Source organism: Lutjanus erythropterus, chromosome 23, assembly GCF_056507025.1.
Source record: "Lutjanus erythropterus isolate fLutEry1 chromosome 23, fLutEry1.hap2, whole genome shotgun sequence".
In the NCBI taxonomy this organism is placed as follows: domain Eukaryota; kingdom Metazoa; phylum Chordata; class Actinopteri; order Lutjaniformes; family Lutjanidae; genus Lutjanus; species Lutjanus erythropterus.
The window spans coordinates 8,024,458-8,047,958 of record NC_139339.1 but is presented as its reverse complement, the minus strand read 5'-3'; the positions used below and the strand labels follow the sequence as shown (position 1 = coordinate 8,047,958).

Here is a 23,501-nt window from a genome sequence, read left to right as displayed (position 1 = left end):
GTGCAAACAATAAAATGGTTCAAAGGAAAGTTCTGTAGCTTTTCTGAACAACTTCAAAGAAAAACCGCCTTTTCTTTCATGATAAAAGAGAACAATATGCTTAGAGCTAAGAGTTTTATCATTGTTTCCTGTGTGCTGAGCCATTATATTAACTGGTCTGCCTCTCTTCTATCCGAACAGATATATCAAAGCCTCCTAATGTTTTCCCTCTTGTTCCTCGGGTAGAATCTTTGCATAATGATGAGAGCCAACAGCGAGCAACTCCAGGCTGCATACTTTCACCCTCTCCCCTCCTTTCTCTCACACAGATTTTCTTGGATGGAAGTTTAACTTGAAGTACTCTGGACTCTGAGCAATTTTTGTAAACACAACTGTGAAAGAGTGAAAGACAATGTGTGTCCGTCCTGCTCACGGGGGAGGATAAGACGCGGCTGTAGGAGGCAAAGACAACAAAGCAGCGGGGATGAACGTGACACAAACCTCCTTGTGGGAAGAACTGTGAGTAGATGTCTTTAAAAGTTTCTTCGTTGACGACTCCACTGGGACATTCCTGCAAGACAAAACACAAGTGCACAGTTCAGTCAGCACCCGTATTAAAGCCCTCTGAGTTTAAGACACACCCATCATGGTCCAATATACAACTTGAAAAAGTGTGACTGAAACTTGAGACCTTCACTGGGTCAAGCAGTTCAGCTTTTAAAATAAACACACCTTTAAAATAAATCATATTTGCATATTCATAAATTATGGATTTTCCAACGAGGAGGAAACAAGCAGATGTAATTTAAATGCTTGTTTTAAGTTTGTTGTTATATCTTTGTAGAGGAAAAACTATATTGGTAATAAATTTTCAGCTGATGCTATTCGCACCTGGGTCTTATTTGCACCCAAGGTGAAATAGCCAATGCAACTATTTACACCAGGGTGTATATAGCATAGCATGGAAAGAGAGAAGCACCCAGTGGTCAGTAGTCAACAACGCTATTAGCACCCAGGGTGTTAATAGTCAATGTGGCTGTTTACACCCACATGGCAGAGACAAATCACAATATTTTTCAGAACCTAATCAAGCAGTTTTGTTTGCCGTGCGTACGTAGTTGAATAACTACCAAGTGACTGTCTACACCCAGGTGTAAATAGACGATTTTATTTTTTATATGTCATGTATTAAGGGGGTTTTAAACATTTAGGCTGCTGGACTCAAGCCAGCCTTCTAATGTAACCAAACATTACTTTTATAATCGCTTAATTTAAAAAAGTAATTAGATGACAAGAACAGCTTAAAAGCAGCTGAAAATCTTCTCAATGCTGACCTCTAGTGGTTAGACTTGTTACCATGCCTGAGTGATGTAGAAGGGCAATGCTTGGTGTGACAAGTCCACCATGACATCACTTTTGGGTGTGATTAAAGGGACTGTTCACCAAAAATATCTGGCACATTCCACCAAGAAACTAAAGAATGGAAGTGACAAAAATAAAAACACAAAGTGTCACCATTCATTCGTCTTTCCTCAATAGGCAGTTGAATAAAGTGATCCAGAGATGAACTGGCAACAATTTTAGTAACTTGAGCTTGGATTACTGCACCTGTACAGGGACAGCTCACCCAACTGTCCTTTTAAAAGTCAAAGTCCAAGTTAATGGTTTGTTGCCAGTTCATCTCTGGATGTAACTGGGAAAGACGAATAAATGGCGACACTTTATTCTGTCAAGGATTTTTTTTTTTTTTTTTTTTTTTGTCACGTCCATCCTTTACAGTCTCTCAGAGGAATGTGACAGATACAGACTTGTGTTAAATCTGGTGATATTCAAACTGCAAACATCCAAGCCTCAGTAGATGAATGTCACCCACCTGTGCTTGTCTGGAAGCATTCAGTGGAAAAACACGGATTCCTCTTACACAACACATCTATGAATGATGCTTTTGTCTCTTTGAAAAGGTCCAACCAAAGACTTGGCGGATGACCTTGCTCAGAGCAGCTTGGTGATAAAGGCAGCCAGTATTGCAGGTTAAATATCTGCTTGGCGTAAGGCTGCACACTGCACACTCTGGCAGGATATTGAATCTTTGGAAAAGAGGAAATGCTCCACCTATATGGGCAATTTCAAAAACAGGAGGCCTGTGTGTTTGGGTTTTCTATACAAGAAAATAAACAATGTCCCCAGTGGAGGTGGATGGAGGAAAGGAGGGAAGATAAGGAACGTCAGGTGGATAACAAAGACCTTAACAGATCAGCCAGAAAACAAATACACTGGAAGAAAAATAGGTTTGTACTTCTTGCACCGGTGGAGATAAGATACTTTTGAATAAAGTGTTTTGTACAGTATAGTATGGACCTAATGTAAGTAGCAGTTACAACCATGGGCACTGCTTAATCCACAGATGGGACGGGCCCGACCATAAAAATTAATATTCTGACTAATAGCAGATGGGTTACTGGTAGGAAATAGTGTGCATCTCCCCACAGACAGAGATGATGTGTGTGCATTTACGCATAAGGCACAGCAGTGTAACTTTTTTGATTCTGTTTCCTCTGGAGTTTCTTCTGTCCTGTCAAGTGACTTGCAGCCCTTATATCAGCTGGATGAGAGGAGTGAGGAGTCAGCAGTCGGCATAAAACAGAGCAGTCGATAAAACAGGTTTTTCAAAAATAAAGACTTGCCACAACCATGAAGGGTCCATGAAGATATAGTCAAAAATGTTTACAAAAAACATTAGGCTGATTGGTTCATTAAAATGTGAGATTAGCTGCACACATGCACGCACACAAACCATCACAGTTTGATTTGTTTCACTTCATTTGAACAAATTTAAGGTAAGAGAGTCTGCTACAGCCAAGTTTCATTTCTCTGGGATGATGGGACGTGTGAGACAAACTGTTTCCTCAGTGTGAGCAGCCTGGTAAGAATCACAGGGTTAGACTGGGTTTCCTCCTTCCTGTGACCATGTCTGATCAGCCACTTTGGGAAACAGAGCTGTGGGTGTGAAAAAGTAAAGACGAAACCCTGTTGTTTCGCTTCAAACGGGCTCCTCGTGTTTCAAGCTGAGAGGATGCTGCAAGGTTGTCTGCATGAGTCCCCTGACACTCTTCTTCTTCTTCTGTCGTCTCACAGACCCAGTTACATATCTTGTGGGGTGAGGTGAGGTCAAGAATTTTGGAGAAGTTAAGCAGACAGAATGAGCACAAATCTCTCTCCATATTGTTGTCTGGCAGCCCTCGCAACCTGATTTAATCTCACTCTAACTTTCATCTAACTCTCGGCAAGCGAATACGAGTATTTCCCAAAATTTCCTGTTGAGTTTCTTTAACAATTGTAAAATCAAATCCCTGCGAAGACTTCAGAGATGAAAACCTCGAACATGAAACACTCTAAAAGCAAAGCTGCTCCACAGCGTCTTCGTACATTTGATACAGACAGTATTTCTTTGTTGCTTAGAAGAGCTTCTGTTAATTAGAGCGTTGTTTATGTCCTACAACAGTGCAGTGAATGGCTTGTCAACAGTCAACCTTTTGTTGAAGTAGTGCAAGGAAATGTCATCTAATTAAGTACTTAAACTGCGGAGGGGGGATTTTTTAAAACATGTAATTTCACCTCGCTTGCAGAGTCTGTGCACGCCTATGTGTGTGCTTGTGTGTGTGCGTCTGTACACAGATGGCCTATTACAGCTGTCAACACTAATATCACACTGATTAAGTGTGACAGTAATGTACGAATGGCTGTGTTCCAAGTCGTCGTCTTCCTCTAACCTCGCTAGCTCATCCTCGCAAACCTGAAGGAAAATTAAAGGTCAGTAAAACTTTAGGATCAGATGAAATCTGCTGTCTGCGAGAGACTCGCTCCAACAATCACGTTTTATCATCTCATTTCAGCCTCATGGTGACATTGGCCAGGGAGGCAGTTTTTCCAATTGAGAACGAAGCCGTTGTGTTATCTAGTTATCATCACATCCAACACAGTGCCTCTGCAATTCAATTTAAAGTTCAGTGAAGCAGTTGCACTCACTTGATGCCTGAAGTGCCTCAAGGTCCTATCAGGATAAACTTTGATGTCGCTCAGCTAAAAGTCGGGACCTCGCTCACTCACCTCTCTTTACAAAAGTCAATCCCATCAAGCCATTGGGAGTGCTGTTTTCTCGTAATCAGTGAAGTGCTGATGGACGAATAAATCACAGCATTTTCTGACAATAAGCCAAATATCACTCTCCCCAAACCAACCAAACTCCACAGGTAAAATCAATAGTTTTCCCTCACAGAACACAGGACTTGCTGGTCTACTGCTGCCTCGATCTGTTAGTTTGTGTTACTGTGTGACATCTGTGTGACACAATCCAAACTACTTATTTAAAACACAGAAGTCACACATTAACACAGTGGTAGACCAATAACTTCCTCTTGTTTTGCAACGTAGAATTACCCATTTTGCTTGCAGAGTTTGGTTATTTTGAAGAGAGCAATATTTGGCTCATAGCAGTTTTTTTTCTGTCAGCAAAGTATAACACTGATAATATTCTAAATATAGTATACACAAGTTAGTTTTTAGGTGGACCTAGCTTCTGTTACTGACCCTGTCCACAGCAGTTCACTGACTAGCTTTCATGCTAGTGCTCCCAGTTTTTCATGTCCATATTTTCTTTTATCCATCCATAAATTAAAACTGAAATAACAGGCAAAGGGCAAGTGGAATAATAGGAATTGTATGTTGTGTAGAATGATAATAAATTAGGGTGTCATGTTCCACTTGCACTTGCATGTTATTCCATTTTACACACAATTCAGTGCCAATCCCATTAGACGAGGTCAGAGAGTGTATTTGTATTCATTTGATATGCTTGTAGAGTTTGCTCATCCATGAAAATAAAATCAGAAATACAATCTGTGAAATTCCTCTCAGAGACCGGTGAAGCGATGTGGCCAATAAGCAGTGTGGGGAATGAAATAAACCTGTGAAGAGAGGCATCATCGCTGATGGGATAGAAACTGTGAGATCTTAATCTAATGCCGGAGGCAGTGCCCCCGACTGTGAACTGTGAAAGCCCGGCAGATTTAGCCGCAACGTGAGGACAATATTGTGTTATTTCCTGTAATCTGAGGGTCATTGGATTTATGAAACAACCTCATACCTTTAAGGTCACCTTTGCTCAAATTCCGCCTTAAGATCGAGATCCAGAGCCAGAGGTCCTGTTTTGGTCCCTGCTGGACATATTGCTGGATCTAAGACAAAGCCCCACTTTGACCACCTGCACTGCAAGTGAATGACAAGCTTGTTGTCAAGACAAATGACCTCATCCTCCCACCTGCATTAATGGCATTTGATTTGCTCCGAAACCCTGGACGACAAGGACAAAGGGCCAAATTTCTCATCTTGGGAACTGTGCCAGCTTCTATTAGTCTGGCTGGCTTTAAAAGCTCGCATTTATTCTGCCAGTGTCACCGGGTTGGGGCAGGACAGAGATGAGCCGTTTGACCCTGGCAGTTTAAAAAATGAGCGACACTGTGGACTCCGTGATGGACAAAAGCTATTTGGTGGCCGTAATTTAAGTGCCATGATTCTTTCTCTTTGTCCAATTCGGACATTTGTCTAATTACACAGCAGTGATGAGTGACTTTGAATAAAAATGAAAGAGAGGTTTATCCTTGGGACGCAAAATAATAAAAAACAGTAGGCCTGCATCTACTGATTATTTTCATTATTGATTAATCTATCAGTTATTTTCCATAAAGTGTCAGAAAATAGTGATATTTTGTCCACAACTCAAAGATATTCAGTTAACTGTCACAGAAGAATAAAGAATCCAGAAGATATTGACATTTCAGAAGCTGATATGACATTTCTTCTTAAAAAAAAAAAAAAAAAAAAGACTCAAAATGATTAATCAATTATTTAAACATTTTTGCCTGTCATAAATCTGTAATTAACAATTTATTGTGCTTTGTTGAAGTGCTTATTCACATGTAGAAGTTTAAGAATGCATACAGGGTTAGAACACTATGACTATATAATCTGGTGGCCATTCGCACATGCAATTGTGTCATCAATTGTTGCAGCAGTTTTTGGGGTAATGCCATTTATTGCATAGATTTCGTGTGCGGTTTTTCCATTTTTACAGCTTGAGGACTGATAATAATCCCTTCAAAATAAAAGTTCATGCTGTGATTTGGTATAAAAAATCTTTTTCATAAGGCTGTGATTACCCTCGGGGTCACAAGAGGTAATTTCCTACAGAGAGGTCAGGTTTCAAAAACTACAATGAACGGTCTCAGTACAACGGCTACAATGGGGACTTAGATCATAACAGTTGGGCTCACTGAATCCACAAAAGTCTCAACTTCCCAGTAACACCTAATTTATGATACCCCAGTACTGTGCAGGGTATGCAGTATGCAGAGAAAATAGAAATAGAATAACTGAAAAGAAAAAGCATTCATCCTCTGCAGAATTTAACAGCAATACATCGAATAGCTGTTGAGATATTTCAGGTTGAACCAAGGTGGTAGACTGTGCCAACAGCATGGCTAATAACTGGGAGGGTGTCTATAAACATATGCAATATTCTCTCCCGCAGCATCAGATGAAGTCAGGCAGTGTGTGCCACAAATTAAAGGCCTCATTAGTACACTTCTTACCTCTTACTCTGTCTCATGTGGAAGCGGACTAATGGGCAGGCTTTGCAGGGACTTGACTGGAGCATAGTGCAGGCTCAACAGGAAACTGAAGCCCCATGGGAATTTCGCTATCACAGTACTCTCGCTATCCTCCTCTCTCTTTCACTGCCAGACAATTTGGGTTGAGTTAATTCTGGGTCATCTCATTACGCCTCACACCAGAGGTGACAATGAAGTGAGGTGGTTTCATGCGGGCTGCTCTGGAGGACTTTGACCTGATTGCTCATCAGTTATCTTCCACAATGTGTTGGAGAAATGACCTAATTATACTTGGCACAGTGAACAATGGACAGAAAATTCAATTTTCTGTGCTAAGCACAATTGGACTTGATAACATTTAGCACAAGATATAGTTGATTCAGCAAAATAGCATTCCTCAGATGCTTGATTACTATTTTACTTTATAGTGATGAGAACTACAAGGAAGAGGAGCTGTACGAACTTTGACACTCCTGCCTCAATAGAAGATTCTAAAAAAAGAATAAATCAAATGACATCAAAAGGAAAACATGTTGTTTGATGTCCATTAAAGAGAGACGTCCAAGAGAGAACAAAGGCTACTGAGCTGTACATTATGTATGGTTGTTGAGGCTGCATGGCGGCCCCGTCACTTACGTTCTTGAAGCCACGGTAAAGGATCTGTAGCTCCTTGCGGGAGAAACGTGTCTGGGCTTCAAGCTGTTCCAGGCCCTCAGGGCGATGGCGGACTGCAGATAGTTCGAGCTCATCTTCAACGCTGTCTGGAGGGGAGGAGGAAGAAGGTCAGGTATGAACAGATGCTTCTGAGACTCTTTGCAAATAAGTTTTTTTTTTGAGGCCAGAATTTGAGACATCCCATTATAATAGACCTTTTTTTTGTTTTTTTTACAGCAGCCATAATATGAAATAGTCATAATAAATAGAGCCTTTGCTCATTTAGGGAGGCTGTGACATATTTTAGGGGTGTCATGAGTGGACGTGCATGTGCATTTTGCATTAACAAACAAAAAGGTTTGGAAACCTCAGCCATAAAGAACAAAACATGGGAAAGCCACTGAGCCAACCAGATATTGGGCCGTCGCTCTCAGCACCGCCGTCTTACCTGCCTGCCTGTCAATCAAAAGGCAATACCTGGACTACCGATGAGCACCAGTCCTTTTTGATTTTGTTTAAAATAAAGCTTGTTGGTTGAAACATAATACCTCTGGTCTTTGCATCTTTTCTAGATGTCAGTCAGAAGTAGAGTCATTGTTTGTTTAGGGCTGCTGTAACAATATGATTAATAACACCTGTCTTTATTTCACTGTTTCATATCAATAGGGCTGCTGTGGAAAATCAAGGTTAATCTAAAAGCTTAAACTAGGTGTGGAAAAAACATTTTAGTTAAGTTAAATAAAAATAAAAACTACACTTTAGAGAAAAATTTACTGAAAGTATATTGTTAACTATCAAAACTAAAATAAAATAAAAATATGCAAGAAATGTCTTTATTTCAGTTTTTGTCAATGTGGTCAAATTGGTATGAGGAGGCATTGGTGCATATGTTTGAGAAAAAAACCATAAAAACATGATAAAAATAAAAACTACTGAAAAATAAAATAGAAAACTATAACTCACCAACAGATACCCAAACTGACATGTTTTGGCACAAAATGGCCACAAATTCTTGGTAATTAAAGTGATTAAAGTGATTCAATTTTAAGCCCTTTTTCTCTTCATTATATCAGGTCTTTTGCAAATATCGCATCACAAAACCAAACAAAAACTTGTATCGCCCTCTTCTTCCCTCCGCCAAATACCACAGCAGTGGTAATTAGTGTTACTGCAACCCCAGAACAAAGTCCACGTGACAGAGAGCCTCTTCATGAAAGAGGGCGTCTGAGCCCTGTGAAACTTTTTAATGGGCCTGTAATGATGGCAGATGTTGTCTTGGCCCTGTCACCGCCCGCACTGCGCTCGCAGCGAAGCGTTTGACTTGTCTTGCTGGTGCAGGGCCTCTCATATACCTGAAGTGTTACACAGTGTCTAAATGCCTCATTAGCTCCAAGGGTCTTATTGTGGCCCACAGCCAAAAGGCCACGTCTCCTAACAGACCACAATTAACCTGCTGCTATGGAGCCAAAGCTTTGTATTCACAAGGTGATGTTAAACTGATATTTTATAGAGAAATAAAATCAAATTGGTCAAGAAGTTGCACACTTTTAGCTGTGTCATTGCTGTTTATATGACTATTTTAACATCAGACATCTTAATTGTGTTTGCACCATGTGAAAATGATGCAAATATTCTGCAACATGCAAATATATTCTTTCAGCTGTGACTAAATTAGCATAGAAAATCAAGAATATTTTAACAGCAAACATGGTTTGGGGAAAAATTGACATAACGCTCTAATCTGCATATCAACATCACATCAAATCACACATTCAACAAGCTTTCTTTTTACTTCTTCAACTGCAAAACCAAAATGTACTTTGTGAAATAGTTAAAAAAAAAAAAAAAGATTTCTAAAAATGAAAGTATTAGCTGTATGCCAGCTCGAGCAATCATCTGTGACTAAAGCCTATATTGACTGTATGCCCCCGTACCAAGAAAAGCCACAGAAGGGAAAAGCATCTTAGGCAACAACAAACAAATGATGACAGAGAGAGACAGAGAGAGGGAAGGAGCCTTGGAAAGAGCCACTTGCTTTGATTACTGGAGGATGACTTTTTGGCTGTGGAGCATGGAAAGAGCCTCATGAGTCGAGCTCTCACCCCGCGCTTGTGGACAATCTGAGGGTAACCTGGGAAATACAGCATTAGGTCTTACGGTTGCCCAAGCAACGAACAGCTTCAGCACTTTCCAGGAAAACAGACATGCAAGAGGCGAGGAGGGTCTATTAAAGTTCATATAGACACAAGGCTACCTCACAGCTGGTTCTTCAGGACAACAACACAGAGTTTTGGATTGGGTTAGTTTTTAAGGCTGCATCAGGCAGGACAGAAGTGGTTTGGAATGAACAACTGGAATTGATGCAACATCTGATGTAAGCTGCAACAGATACCTCACCAAGTAAAAAAAAAAAAGACTGGCATCTAGCATTGCAGTAGAATTACTACAGCCATGCATTGTTAGCATGTTGCTGATGTTAGAGATTATTTTAAAAAACTACTGTGCCTGAACACAGCATCAGAGAGCTGCTGGTGTGGATACAGACTCTTTGACATGTCACTGTACACCACAGATTACGGTTATTGTTACAAGTGTACAGTGGTGCTTCTGGGTTTCGAAATCCCCCAAAACCCCATTTTTTCTACAGTTTGTTATCCAGGAAACAAATGTCCATTGCTCTGATTGTTCAAAAAAATACCAGCCTACTCGGCTTACTTGCCTAATGTAACCTTACTTATGTACATGACTTAACTGACATAACTAACGTGCTTATTTTAAGCCAAGCCATGATCGTTTTCTAAACCTAACCACATAATTTGGGTAACCACGTGTTTAGTATTGATACAATAATAGCCTTATGATTGCACATCAAAATACGTGACAATATTAAGTGCAAAAACTCCAGGGAGAGTGTATGTTTTCAGAACAGTGGGCTTTTGTTTTCGGGTAAATGGGTCAGACAAATGGGCTGTTTGGTCCAATGGGACATTTATTAGACTATTGGGGTTTTAGGAATAATGGGCTATCAGAACACTGGGCAGTCCCCAATGCTAATAAGCTCACAATGACAATGCTAACATATATAACAAACAAAGCACATCTGAGAGGGTCTGATGGGAGGATCAGTTTTGCCAGTAACTAGATAATTAAATTTTTTGACCTGATGATGGTGGTAAATGAAAATAAAACAAAACAAAAAACAAAAAAAAAACAGGAGATCATTACTCGTTTCGGAAACATGGATGCCTGTATTTTTTGCTAATCTGTCTAGTAGATGTTGAGATATTTTACTGGATAATGAGTTGAACAGTCAGGAGATCACCACCGTCATTAGGATTCACACTCTGGTGACCAGTGATGCAGCCATTTTGAGATGAAATAGTGGTGTAAACACAGGCGTTACCAATGATACTAATTAAGGTTCAGCTCCATCCAGGTCAATCAGAGTCAGACTGCTGCTTTAAGCAGGTTCTGTTACACTACATGGAACGGGGCCTTAATTAGTATCATTAACACCTGTGTTTATCCTACCATTCCATGTCAATATGGCTGCCCTGAAAAAGGTCTGTGTAACACTATGGAATAAGACGAAAATGGAAATGCTAAGAAGAGTTTCCTGTTGCTTTTCTGTGTGTATCTACATGCAGTAAAGTATCAGTTAAAGATGCTAAATGTAGCATCACTGCAAGTCACCTGCAACTAGTTCACTGGGTTACATTACTTATTAACAAGTCTCCTAGCACATAGTGGGTCATCAGTGTAAAAGACTGGCTGTGAATATGAGATGGAGCCTGTGACCTCACGACAGGGAGTAATTTAATATGCCATCAGGTGTCAACTCTTTTCACACAACGCCAAGCATGCACCTTGACAAGAGTGTATCCTGTTAGTGAAACAAGGGCATCTTGGTGCCTGACTGGTAAAGTGACCTATCCAGGGTTTAAAATGATGATCACAATACAAAAAAACCCCTCTTATGTTATATGAAGCAGCACTGAGTATGATCTTCATTAAGTAGTAAGTTCACAGCCTCGCCTTAAAGCGCACAAGCCCATTTCCCCTCCAGCTCCGGGCTATTCTGAAAAATTTAGTGTGAGGTTTGATGGCAGCAGTGGGCGCTGCAATGAGCGCTGCAGTGCTGCAAACCATTTGTCAATCACGCCAGCACTCAATTAATTTCAAGGCTGCGTTCGCAGGTAAAGAATAATAGCAGAGGTAGAGCTCACGTGGGCCTGTGTATAACCAGTCAAGCTGTCAAAGTGGCTGATGGAAGTTGTAAACTGAGGCTGTAAAGGGACAAAGTGGGAACAATTACATCATTGAATAAAGGCTGTGAAAATTGCATCATAAATCTATGACCTGGTCAGGCAACATTATGGTGGTCCAGTGGAAAACTGGCTGCGAGCAGAAAAGTGGCTCAGTGTAAAAATACTGGAGAAGAGAAAAACGAAACCTGAAAAGGGTTGTTGTGGTGTAAGTGGAGGTCAGTCCTAATGTCATAATGTCCTAAAAAATTTACTGTACAAAATCAGCACCAGAACTGATTGAGATATACTTTCATTTTTTCATATTATGTGAAACAGTCAAATTCAAAGAGCCAAGAGGAGCAACAGAAGTCTAGTTTTCTCTCAGGCCAACTGCATTACATTAATACTAAAAGGTTATAATGGAACTTTTCCCCAATGGCACCAAAAACAAACTGCTTACGGGAGCTTTAAAGTGCAAGAGTTTGTGCAGTGAGTCCACACAGACCAGTACCAAACCTGAAAACACTGGCAAACGTATTTCCTCGAAACATCAAGAAGTCAAAAAAGCAAATACATCATGAATGAAATAACAAGGCTAAGAGCCGTATTAGGCAAGGCAGCGGTTTTGGGCAAATGCTAACATAAGGAGAGGGTTCTGCCAGGTACCGAGCTTGTACAACTGTTTTTGGAGGACAGACCAAAAAGTGGCCAAACTGAGGGAGGGTAAGTTAGTGCTATACACAAAGTACAGCTGAGGTGGATGAGAATGCAATTAGATTTGCTAAGGTCTATTATGTAACCTACATTACATTAATCACTTTTTTATGTCATTACTTGAACATATATTTTATATTTACAATAGCAATTTATGAAATCTATTTTATGCATTTTATGGATGTAAAGTTCTTTGAGAAAACACTCACTTTGACTAAACTTGACCTGAAATAAGACTTTTCAAAATCTTTCGAACACTTTTAAATCAAGCTGGCACGGACTCTGACAGAGGGGTTGCAAAGTTTAAATCCCATCTCAGCCCTTTCACCCTCACACTGTGCAGAGTCACACACGGCACAGATATAAACAGCAGATGGTTAAAAGCTCTTGGCTCAGATCTGGGACACTGTACACAAAAACTAACATCATGGTGCAGAACAAAGTTCTCATAAAAGACGCTGTTGATTCCGTCAGCTTAAGGCCGGCTCATGTCACCCTCGATAACGACACAATAACTGAAATTTAGAGGGTGAAGAGACACAGCAAAGCCCTGATCTGTTCTTGTTACCTGTCCGACACTTTCTTCCTTCCCGAGTGGGGAGGAAACGTCTGAGTGCCCTCGCTGAGTTTGAACTAGACAGATGTTGCTTTTGTTACCTAGTGATATTAGTTTTGACAGCAAGCTGGCTTTATTTGGAAGCATGACTGTATGACACAGTCATCTTTTCAAGAACAATGTGGTGGGTGTCGGTGTATTCTTTAGCACCTGAACAATGAGTGAGTTTGAGACGCAGTGCAAACATTACGACTGAAAGAGCGAAGCCAGACAATCTGAGCTATCACTAACAGAACTGAAAGCATGACTGTAAACTGAGAGAGCAAGACGACAATAAAAACGGATCTCTGAAGTGGTATAAAGCAGAGTGTGAGTGACACAGCGCTTAATCAGGCAGGAAAAGAGCATGCGGTCATGGCTGTTTGATTAATGTTTGCCCTTTTCCTTTATTGACTAAATGGATCTGGCGCTTGAGTATGTGTGTGATAATGTAGAGAGCGCCTCATGCTGTGCCCTGGTGCCCTTACCCACAAAGGTCAAAGGGGGAAAAAAACATCAATGGGTAGTGTTGTCCTGAAGAATCAAGTTTATCGAGCAAACATGGAGGATTCTATAGAGTCTACACATTTTATGGATTCAGTCATTACGTGCACACAGTTCAAGCCATGCCATACTTTTGCCTTCCTTGAAAGGAAAAACTGAACACTCACATTTAGAAAAGGACTCTTCCTGAAAAGCTGAGGCTCTACCCAAGAACTTTGGGTTCATTTTAAGAACTATGGGTTCAATTAAGAAGCCTTTTCACCTAAGGAGCCTGTTTTGGAAGAAAGAGTTCTTTAGGAACTGTTGAAAGCATGGATGTTGAGATGTTTAAAAGACATAACATATATTGTCAAAATGATGGACGACCACAATATACAATCTTTGAGATTAAATACTTGTTTGCCTCATCTTTACAATCCAATATGATTCTTTGTACATCTCTCAGAAAACAAGAGGGTTATAGGTATAACCCTGACAAAATGCATTTTTAGATATCCCTGATTGGGTTCTACATGGGACCCTTAAAGGATATAAAAAGGGTTCTTGTTAGAACACCCTGCAGGGTTCGACATTAACCATGGCCCTATGGCCCATGCCCACAAAAAGTAATACAAATATTGCAGGTAGGTGGCCCCCTTGTGGCTACCAAGCTCTATACCCATACTGTGAGCCTTTGCAGACACAACGTTCCAGTTGCAGAAACATCCTGATTCCTTCCTTTCTACAAAAACAACAAACATTACTCATTACTAGGCTAACTACTGATATGTCAGGGCTATGGGAAGTATAGGTTTACTAAGCCTTCTCAAACTGCTAACACGATCCTTACAGAAGAACCAGAAACACAAAAGGCGGGCGATGAAAACAATGAATTGGCAAAGAAAACGTAGGAGTGAATGGATGAAATTTGCTGAACTAACCACAAAGACTAACTCATTTTTCATTAGATAAATGACAGTTTAAGAAGGCTGTGTTAACTGTGTTAAATTGTAGAAGTTTCTACCAAGAACCAAAAAGGGTTCTCCTACGGGGACAAACTGATAACTGTACATGGTTCTAGTTATCACTTTTCTAAGAGTGTGGCAGCTTGTTGAGTGACAGCTGATGTAATAGCAGGTTGTAGCTGACTGTACAGCTCATCGGAAATGTAACTCACAGCCACCTCTGAGACTAAAAGCTGCCTTAGCCATTTGAGCCCGCAGCAATACAAGAGAATGAGATTGAATGCCATATGGAGGGTTATAAACAAGAAAAAATGCCTCACCAAAACATAATTACCACAGGACACAGTGTAACTAGCTTTGTAGACTATAGCCATAAAATGGTCTACTACACAGTATCTTCTTCGTCAATGAGCTGACAAAGCTGCAAAAATACTTCAACCCTGAAAAATGAATGGGAGAATATATATTACCCCAGCAAAAATGAGTCTGGTCTGATCAATCATGGTTCAACTGCAACACTCCCTCAAGGTTTGTCATTCAGGAGTCATTTATCTTGCAGGTAAAGTCAAGCTAGAGGGTAAAACCTCACTAGCCCTAAATCAATGGGATCCATAAACTGTAAAGAGGTGGCTAATAAATATTTGATAAATCTGTATTGTGTACAAACTGAAATGTCTTGTAGTTGACCACGCATGGCTGCTCAATATCAATAAATCTTGGGTCAATTTTTGTGCTGAAGCACACGGTTTGATGAACGGTGCTGCTGAGCTTGCTGCGTCTTTGTTGTGGTATGGGGCTGTGTGTACAGCGAGTGCTACACAGAGGCAAATGATGGCCTGGGGGTCCACATGGGACTGCTGAAATTAGTACAGTAAGTGCAAAAGCCCCTGACTCTGTGAGATTCAAATGAAAGTTATTAAATTGATCTATGATGGGGAAAGTTGAGGTTTAATGTGTGTGAAATTGTCCAAGATAGTTTTTAATTTCAGGCGTAGATAGCATTCATCAGACCCTGCATTTTATTTCATCACTGTCTCTTTCTTACTTTTGTTGTTAGAAGAATCTCCGAAGTTACCAAAATGAAATGGTGTCTGCGTGCGTGATACTGGCACCGTTTGTCTTTTCTCAACAGCTTCTGTTTGTGTGCCTGATACAAGGTCTTAACTTACACAATTTAGCTCCAGCTCCTCGCCGTCCCTTTAGCACCACGGCGCCAGGAAGGTGGGGCTCACAAAACTAGGCCACGACTCCAAGGGAGCACAACTTATCTTCTGACAATTTACGTGATAGTGTTACAGGCAACAGCACCCACTGCGTGAGCCTTCACAGCCTCAGAAGAGGTCTGTGGATCTTTGACCACGCTCGGACAATGGCTCTAGGTTACAGTTAATAGCTGACTTAGTATAATTGAATGAGCCTCAGTGACCTTTTCAATGCTTAGAATAGAAAGGCCAGTTACCTGTTTTTCAGGTGACGTGGAAGCCTCTTTAAATAATAAAACAGCTAAAGCACACCTCTTTTTGGTTTTGAAAACATTACACAAGTGAATACCAGTATCCTCAAAGCCATGCTAACACACTCAATTTTGTTGCTACTGGAGTCTCGCTAGTTGCTCTCTTGTTTACTGTTTACTTGGGCACAGTAGCGCCTTGAGCTGTGATTGGCTAGTACTCATTGCCTCAACAGTCTTTTTGATTGGCAGAAAGGCTTTGTAGCATTGTGAAATGGTCTGTTTTAACCCAAACTATGATCTTTTCCGAAACTTAAACAAATTTCTTTCCTAAACCAACTCAGTTTTGGTATCCAAACCTAATCATATAGTTTTCTTTCATAAATCTGCCAAAGTTGGTAACCAATCTACAACTGACGCCTGAAAATAATTTCAAAAAGTCAACAATGACATTTAGCTTCACATGGGACAGAAACCCCAGTCTCCTGGGTGAGTCCTGTGTTTGACCCGTCTATCCACCACAACCTCATTTCTAATCTTCTCCCAGATGCCGATATCTACACGTGTTCACAGCACAGTCAGGTGGACCTTGCGCAACCAGCTAGCACCAGGAAATAAGCATGTCTACAAGACAACCACATCATGGTAGAAGCTGCACATTAACACACAGTAGGGTGGGACTACTCGGAACAGTCTTGGGGAAAAAAATAACATGGAGCAATGTTTCTCATGTTTGCCGTCTTAGTTTAACACATGAACATGCTAATGCTTGCTAATAATAAATCCAGGTTTGATTTTGAATTTAGAAGTGAAGGCACAACATGTGGAATTTACACCTAACATATGCAGTAAAATTTTAGAACAGCAGCATGTTTATTAGATTGGCAATATGGTTACATAACCACATGTAAACAAACTATAATCCCTCTTGGAACATTGTTATTACAAGTCAGTATCACTGACGTTTTCATAGAGGCAGTGAATCACTGATGACCTGATCAAAACCTCTCGTCCCCTCTCTTCCCATCGATAAACTCCCACTGTTGATAAAAAACACCTGAACTAAACTCTATCCTGATCTTATCTCAACCTGAGCTCACTCCTAATATAGCTCGTTTTTTTAGTCCTGGCTTTACAACACAGAACAATCAGCCATGAATCTTCAGGTATCCAGTTCACCACAGGGCTGCACAGTGTCTACTGCTGTCCATTTAAGGGCAAAATATGTCAACATAGGGACCAAACAGGTATGGCTGATCGCAGCAGAAAAAGGCAGCGTTAGACATGATCAGAAAGTTACTCTCAGGCTTTGAGCTGACAGAATTATTTAATATCTCAGGGAAATTCAAATTGGAGCATAAATTCTTGGGTTTCAGTTTGATTTTTTATCATCGCTTCAGGCACAGTATAATCAGTAGTCACATTCTAGGACATTTCAAGCCCCTTCTGTGAGTGATTTTATCAGGCAGTGGACACCAGCGCTGCCCTTCCTATCTTTCTGCATCTTAATGTGACTCTTTGGTTCAAACTAGTTCAGAAGACACAGATGACTCTACAGAGAAGTGGAACTTATTTTAATGAGTTTGTGATATATTGTTATCCCGGCTCAATGACCTGCATCATGATTCCCAGCCAATATGATACCAACATTATCATCAGCAATGTAGTTTGCATAATTACAAAAGCCTTGGTCTGACATACTGCTTTTAATGTGGATAGACAGGACCGTGAACAGCTGATTTTTTAAGGTGCATTTTGGTAATTTTCAATGGAGTTGAATCTGAAATGGGACCACAGAAATGTCTTACTCCATTTGTAAGGAGAGGAGCGAGAGGGAGGGAGGACTGTTGGAGGAGTGGAAAGACAAACCAGGACGTTTTTGGTGAATTTCATTTTGTCAGATGACAATAGTAGCTGTAAAGACACTGTTTACCATCCTCACACCAGCTCTTAAAGTCAGCGGTTCCCAGGTGTTAATCTCTTAACACCTTAATCTGTCTCCTGTAGATCTCGAGACAGATGGCATCAAAGTCAAAATTCAAAAGCAACTGCAGTGCAAAATTAATAACTTTAGATATTTATTTAAAAAAAAACAGTTTAATTGCATGACATTTAGGTCAGGGCTAAAGATTGGCGACACACTATGCAGACTGGTCAATACCTCTCTCGATTTTGAATTTAAACTCTCATCCTTCTAAAGGTCAACACAGTATCAGTAATAGTGTCTCATTGTCATATGGTCAATTGCTCAAATGCAGAGGCAAAATCCATTTGGGCAAATTAAATCTGAGGCAATTAATATGAGCCAGGGGATACGAGGATACTTTTAAGCCAAACATTTATCTGGTCAGTGGGCAGACAGCAGGTTCGCTTCAACACCTCCTTCCAGTGTTCAAATCCCAAGGCTGTGTGTTGTCTTTGAGCTAAACAGGGACAAATGTGACAGACACTTGGCAGCTAGCAATTAACTGAAATTACACCCAGTGAGACAGGGGACGAGGACGGCAGATGAGCAGGGACTGGCAGCCTGGCCAGTGGTGGATTTTATCCATGTTGGCATAATTCCCAAAAATAGGTGTTACACCAACGCTACTGGCATGAGTTTCCTCCCACCAGAATACTAAATTGGCGTAAGTGTTGTGTGGCTATTACGTTTCAGCGCTCAGAGGAATTTCTTTCATTGTGCTTCACTGGAGTGGAAAATTTTGGATATACAAACTCTGCAACTGCCTAAATTGGAAAGCAATGAGTGATTCTGTGAGTTCAGCATCTTTTGCCTCAGGTCCTCAGCTTTGCTTGCTCACAAAACTTTATAAATTTTCACTGTATGTGTAGAAAGTAATTGGAGGTGGGTGGAATCTGGTGGGATATCTTGAACCTCAACCTGCACAGAAGCATGTTTGGAAAAGCTGGTGATGCCGCGTATAATGGAGAAGACACTTGGCTGTTTACACCAGAACAATATTCCCCATAGAAATATGCCAGCTGATATCAAATAAATGAACCGTGAAAAGGTGAATGGAAGTGCAAAAATGAATGCATATCAACATCTGCCTGAGGACAAAAGATAAAATGTCTAGCTCCTTTTTGCGAAGGCTGACTTTGCCTTTCCTGAGATGTAATGAATTCCCTTTTGTTGCACCAAATATTTTCTAATGCTCCAAAACAAATTACAGCAGACATCCAGAATACCGGAGCTGCCAACGGTGGACATCTGCTGATTACGATTCTGCTTTTGCAAGTGTAAGATCTGCAGATCCAAGTCAATAAAAGAAAAGTAATTCAAACACAGGCCCCATGAAAAAGAAAGGCTCATTTTATATCAGATAAATCACATGGAGGATGAGGGTGGTGGATATAGAGCTGCCATTTGTTCCCATTTGGTGGGCCCAAATACAAATAAGCCCCAAGATTGGAGTCGGGGAGAGCGATATGTCAGAGCTATTATTTAATAAACCAGACTGCAGTTCCTTATGGCAGGCAGGAAAAATGGCAGTGGAATCGACTTAGAGGAGGAACAGGAAGGCAGGGTCACTGCATGGCCTGTCTTAAAACCGAAGCCAACTGGGAACATTACTGAGACCACAAAGACCTACTGCCTGTCCAAGAGTCCTGAAGAAAAAAAAAACAGTTTTGCATTTTAAATCTCTCTGCCGAGACATGAGTTTACTCATCCTGGGACATGACATAAAGTTTTGTGTTTTGCTGCCCAGTGATGGAAGGCAGATCCAAATAAATCTGAGTCCAAGACGACTGAGAATAGATGTGTCTAAACAGCCAAATGGACTGAAGCCTTAATTATTCCCTTAAGGTTAGCTACTGCAAGACAGAAGGCAAAGTGGTAGACAATATCAATTATCTTTACTGGCAAAAAGGACACATTAACCATCAATTTCTGCCATTAGTGTAATTGCAGGGCTTATGCACGTGTAGTGGTAATAATTAATTTAAACTAGCCTGCTTGAGGATTAGAAATGTGAGCATCTTTAAAGGGATGGTTTGGATTATTTAATGTGGGGTTGTATGAGGTACTTATTGATAATCAGTGTGTCACCTATAGTAGATGGCGGTCAACGAGCCCCCCAGTGAATCTGAACAATCCTTTAAAAACACCTAAGTCACACGATAATACAAAGTAACAGATCATGACGCCGTAAAAAAGGAAGGACTAGCAACTCTCATGTCTGATGGAGTTTGGTTGGTTCGGAGAGCGCAATATTTGGCTTATATAACGCCGGTTTCCCAATCGGAGAAGACTATCTGACAGGCAAGGCAAAATGGTGAAAATATTCTGACTATAGTAGACACTGAAACTAATATTGGCTTTTTTAAGGTGGTCCATTTTTAAAGCTACTACAAGGAACTTTCATATTTTGGCCCTATGGAAAAGCTTTGGCTGGGAAATGTAAACACAGGCTTGTTTCATCTGATTTCTGAATAATCCAAACTATCCCTTTAAAGACACTGACATTTCTTATACATCATTTGACTTACTTAAACTTGATTAAAACTACTTCATGTGCATAAGCTAAACCATTCTGCAGCAAATTGCACTAATGGCAGAAAGTGGCAGCTAATGTGTCCTTTTTGCAAAACAAACCCACATTAAATAATCTGAACTCTGCCTTTAAGTCTGAGAAGCTAGTTTTTCAGCCTGAAGATGGCCGTCAAATAAAAAGCTGTCCTCTCTGTTCTGAACTGAGTGTGACTGACTGGAGCGCTGGGGTTTGGACGCCAAGGTTCTTTATGAGGGACAGCGAGCTCTCATGCTGGCCGTAATGACACACCATCAGTGGGGCCGAGGCATTTATTGGCATCTAGAGGAAAGAGCAGTCTATGCTTTTAATTGCGATCATTTGTCACTTGGAAGTGTTTCAATAATAGTTTGTCTCAAAGAAAACCCTGCTCCAGCATCGGAGGGAAAGGTCCCCTGCCTGTTTCAAGTCCAATCATTTTAAATATTATAAGGTGGGACCAGGAAAGAAACTTTATCACACTTTCAGCGTCAAAAGTTTAAAGCTTTCATGACAAACAAAAAAAAGGTATTTGAAGAAGAGAAAGTCTTTATGACTCATTTCCAAGTGAGTCATCCATATCTCAGGCGCTGACAGGAAACTCATACTAATTCTACCAGTCAGTGAGAAAACCGCATTAATGGATTTATGGACTTAATTCCGACAAGCTCTTCACTGTTTATATTTCACATAAACAGCCTGAGATCTCAAAACAACCCTCTCTTTGTACTGTTGCTCATCCAAAAGACAAACGAGATATCCAAACCGGGGCAATTCGGCATCTGTTGTGATTTGAGACTGAGGAAAATCTCCCCATGAAAATCACCAAAAGTAAAATAAAATTGGCTCGGAGGGTTGATTACCTTTGAACTCACCACGCTTTATAACTTCTAAGACCATGAGGCTATTGCTTTACTGTTGTACTGAGAAGGTGCTGGCCAGGTCCATGACAGAATGATATATGGTCTGCAACATCAGCCAATTTCACTAAAACAAGTAAAGGGAGCTGAGTTAATGATGTTTTTATGTGCTTCTTTTTGAGGCTTTTTGAGTTTATCCAACTCTGTCATGTCAGCTTCGGTTAAGAAGTTATTCAAAGTGTCTTAGTTTGTCAAATTAGTCAATTAAGAAATAATTCAAGTCAAGAAAACTGACTGGGTTCTGACTTGACTTAAATACTACAGTATCCTACAGTAAGTCAATGTATATCTGAAGGCAATATCCAAAACTTAGAAGTAACCTGATCTGAGTAGTAATGTTAAATTGGACAAACTTAAGAAAGCACTTTGAGTGAAGTTCTTAATTAAAGTTGACAATAAAGTAGCCCTTAGCTGAGTAAAATCAAAAGGGCTTTGCAGTTTGTTGCTTTACTTTTAAGAGTTGTCTCAACTTTTCTTTTTTTCCAGTGTACAATGTAGATCTTCTTTGATTACTTTGAAAAGTAATGTTATCTCGTGTGTTAGGAGCATAGACTGTATAAGAAAAGTGGAAAAAGACACCATGATGTCACCAAGTGGTTTGTAGACTGTTCTGAAGCCTTGAGTCTGGCATTGTGGCTGTCACCATCTTGATTTTTCTGGAGCCAGAAGCAACCATCTTTGAATGAGATGGTGAAGCTGGGGAGGTAGCTGCACCATAAAGCATACCCTGAGTTATCTATTTTTATTATTATCAGGTACTTATAAACACAGATCACAAAGACCAATCACCATTGATGGGTTTATCTTATTGAAACAGTCTTTAAAAGGTTGCCATATCAACATATTCACCTTTCTTCTCAGTAAAAAAAATAAAACATTTTTCTAACGGTAAATGATTCATCACATTTTTCAAGGTTAAGCGGGCTGTTGAGTTTTTGTGTTTAGAATATTTAACAAAGTCTTGTCTAGCCTTCATGCTCACAACGTCACAAAGAGTATTATGTTACAGTGGTTGTTTAACACCTCCGCCTTAGCTGCTTTCACTCCAAACACTGCCAGAACTGGGTCTGGTTTGAGATGTTTCTGTAAAACCTCAGACAGAATTTGGATTACTTTAACCTGATAATTGGCGATACTTTGGCAGGTCCAAAAGATCCATTTTACTCCTACTGGGACCATAATTTACAAACTGAGCATAATGCTGTAGAGAGGAAGACTTGAAACTAGTGATTGAGGCCATAAATTCATCAGGAGGTGAATAAATCAGATGAGAAGTGGGGCCATTACCTTATTGATTTTCATACAATCCAACCTCTTTTTGCAACCAGTGGAGTCACCCCATTATGGCCATTAGACAAAATGCAGGTTTAAGGCCTTTTTCAAAAATGGAAGCCACTTCTCTTGCACAGTTTATGGTTTGGACTGGCTGGCTTCAGAGCCTACGATGTCTGATATTTTATCGCTCTCGGCGCAAATTAAAACTCGGTGCAATTAATGGTTTCAATATACTCTAGAAGTCACTGGCAATGAGACGAACTATCAATACAAGTCAGCACTTTCCATCCCTGTGCCCCGGTTCTCTTTACATTACCGCACCCAGCTGATGAAGTTCGCAGGAAGACCAAGTGCACCACTTCGCTTTCATCAGAACTGTAACCCTCAATCAATTGAGGAAATGAAGGAACTCTTGCATTCTGGTTAGAGTCAGAAACAAAGAGGCTCCGTCTGAACCAGCAAGCAGACTTCACAAAAGACATGTTCAAACACCATTGTTATTCATATATTTGGAATGGACTATAAAGCCTTATACATTCAATTCAGCTGAAAAAAGCACAAAATTCACAATTAGCTATACTGTTCTCATGCATGACTACTGCATAATGCATAAGAACCTATGTCCTTGGCTTAATTATGGATAATATTGTTGCTGGATTCATGTGGCAACATGATAATTCATTTTGTTGGCTAATTAAAGTCATGAATGTGCTGAATGAGCCCACTGGCTGTATAACCTTGATTGAAAAATAAATACCACATGTGCAGCTTCAAAGCTCTAGAGACAGTTGAAGGTTTATGAAAAAGTGATTTTCTTTCTTTTTATAACAAGATTAAAACTATGCAACATTTTCCTTTAATAAGACCTTCGCAATCTGCATAGTCAAGCAGCGCTGTGGCATACTGTACTCACATTTAATAACATCTGAGGATATCACAAGCCGGTGCTTTAGAGACGCTTTGCATTATACAGCATCCCTGCACTGCTATGGTAAAGAGGTCATTTAATTAAATACATCTTTAAGAATACAATCCACGAG

The 23,501-nt window shown here is 40.3% G+C and overlaps 1 protein-coding gene across 1 annotated transcript in view; it reads right to left on the bottom strand.

Moving 5' to 3' along the window:
- The window catches only part of kcnip4a (potassium voltage-gated channel interacting protein 4a), a 150,950-nt gene that overhangs the window by 4,430 nt on the left and 123,019 nt on the right, over positions 1 to 23,501 (bottom strand). Inside the window, exons 2-3 of the mRNA XM_084712477.1 lie at positions 7,281 to 7,405; positions 481 to 550 (exon numbers count right to left, since the gene is read on the bottom strand). Of these exons, the coding sequence (XP_084568603.1) occupies positions 481 to 550; positions 7,281 to 7,405 (195 nt within the window). The remainder of the gene's footprint in view (positions 1 to 480; positions 551 to 7,280; positions 7,406 to 23,501) is intronic.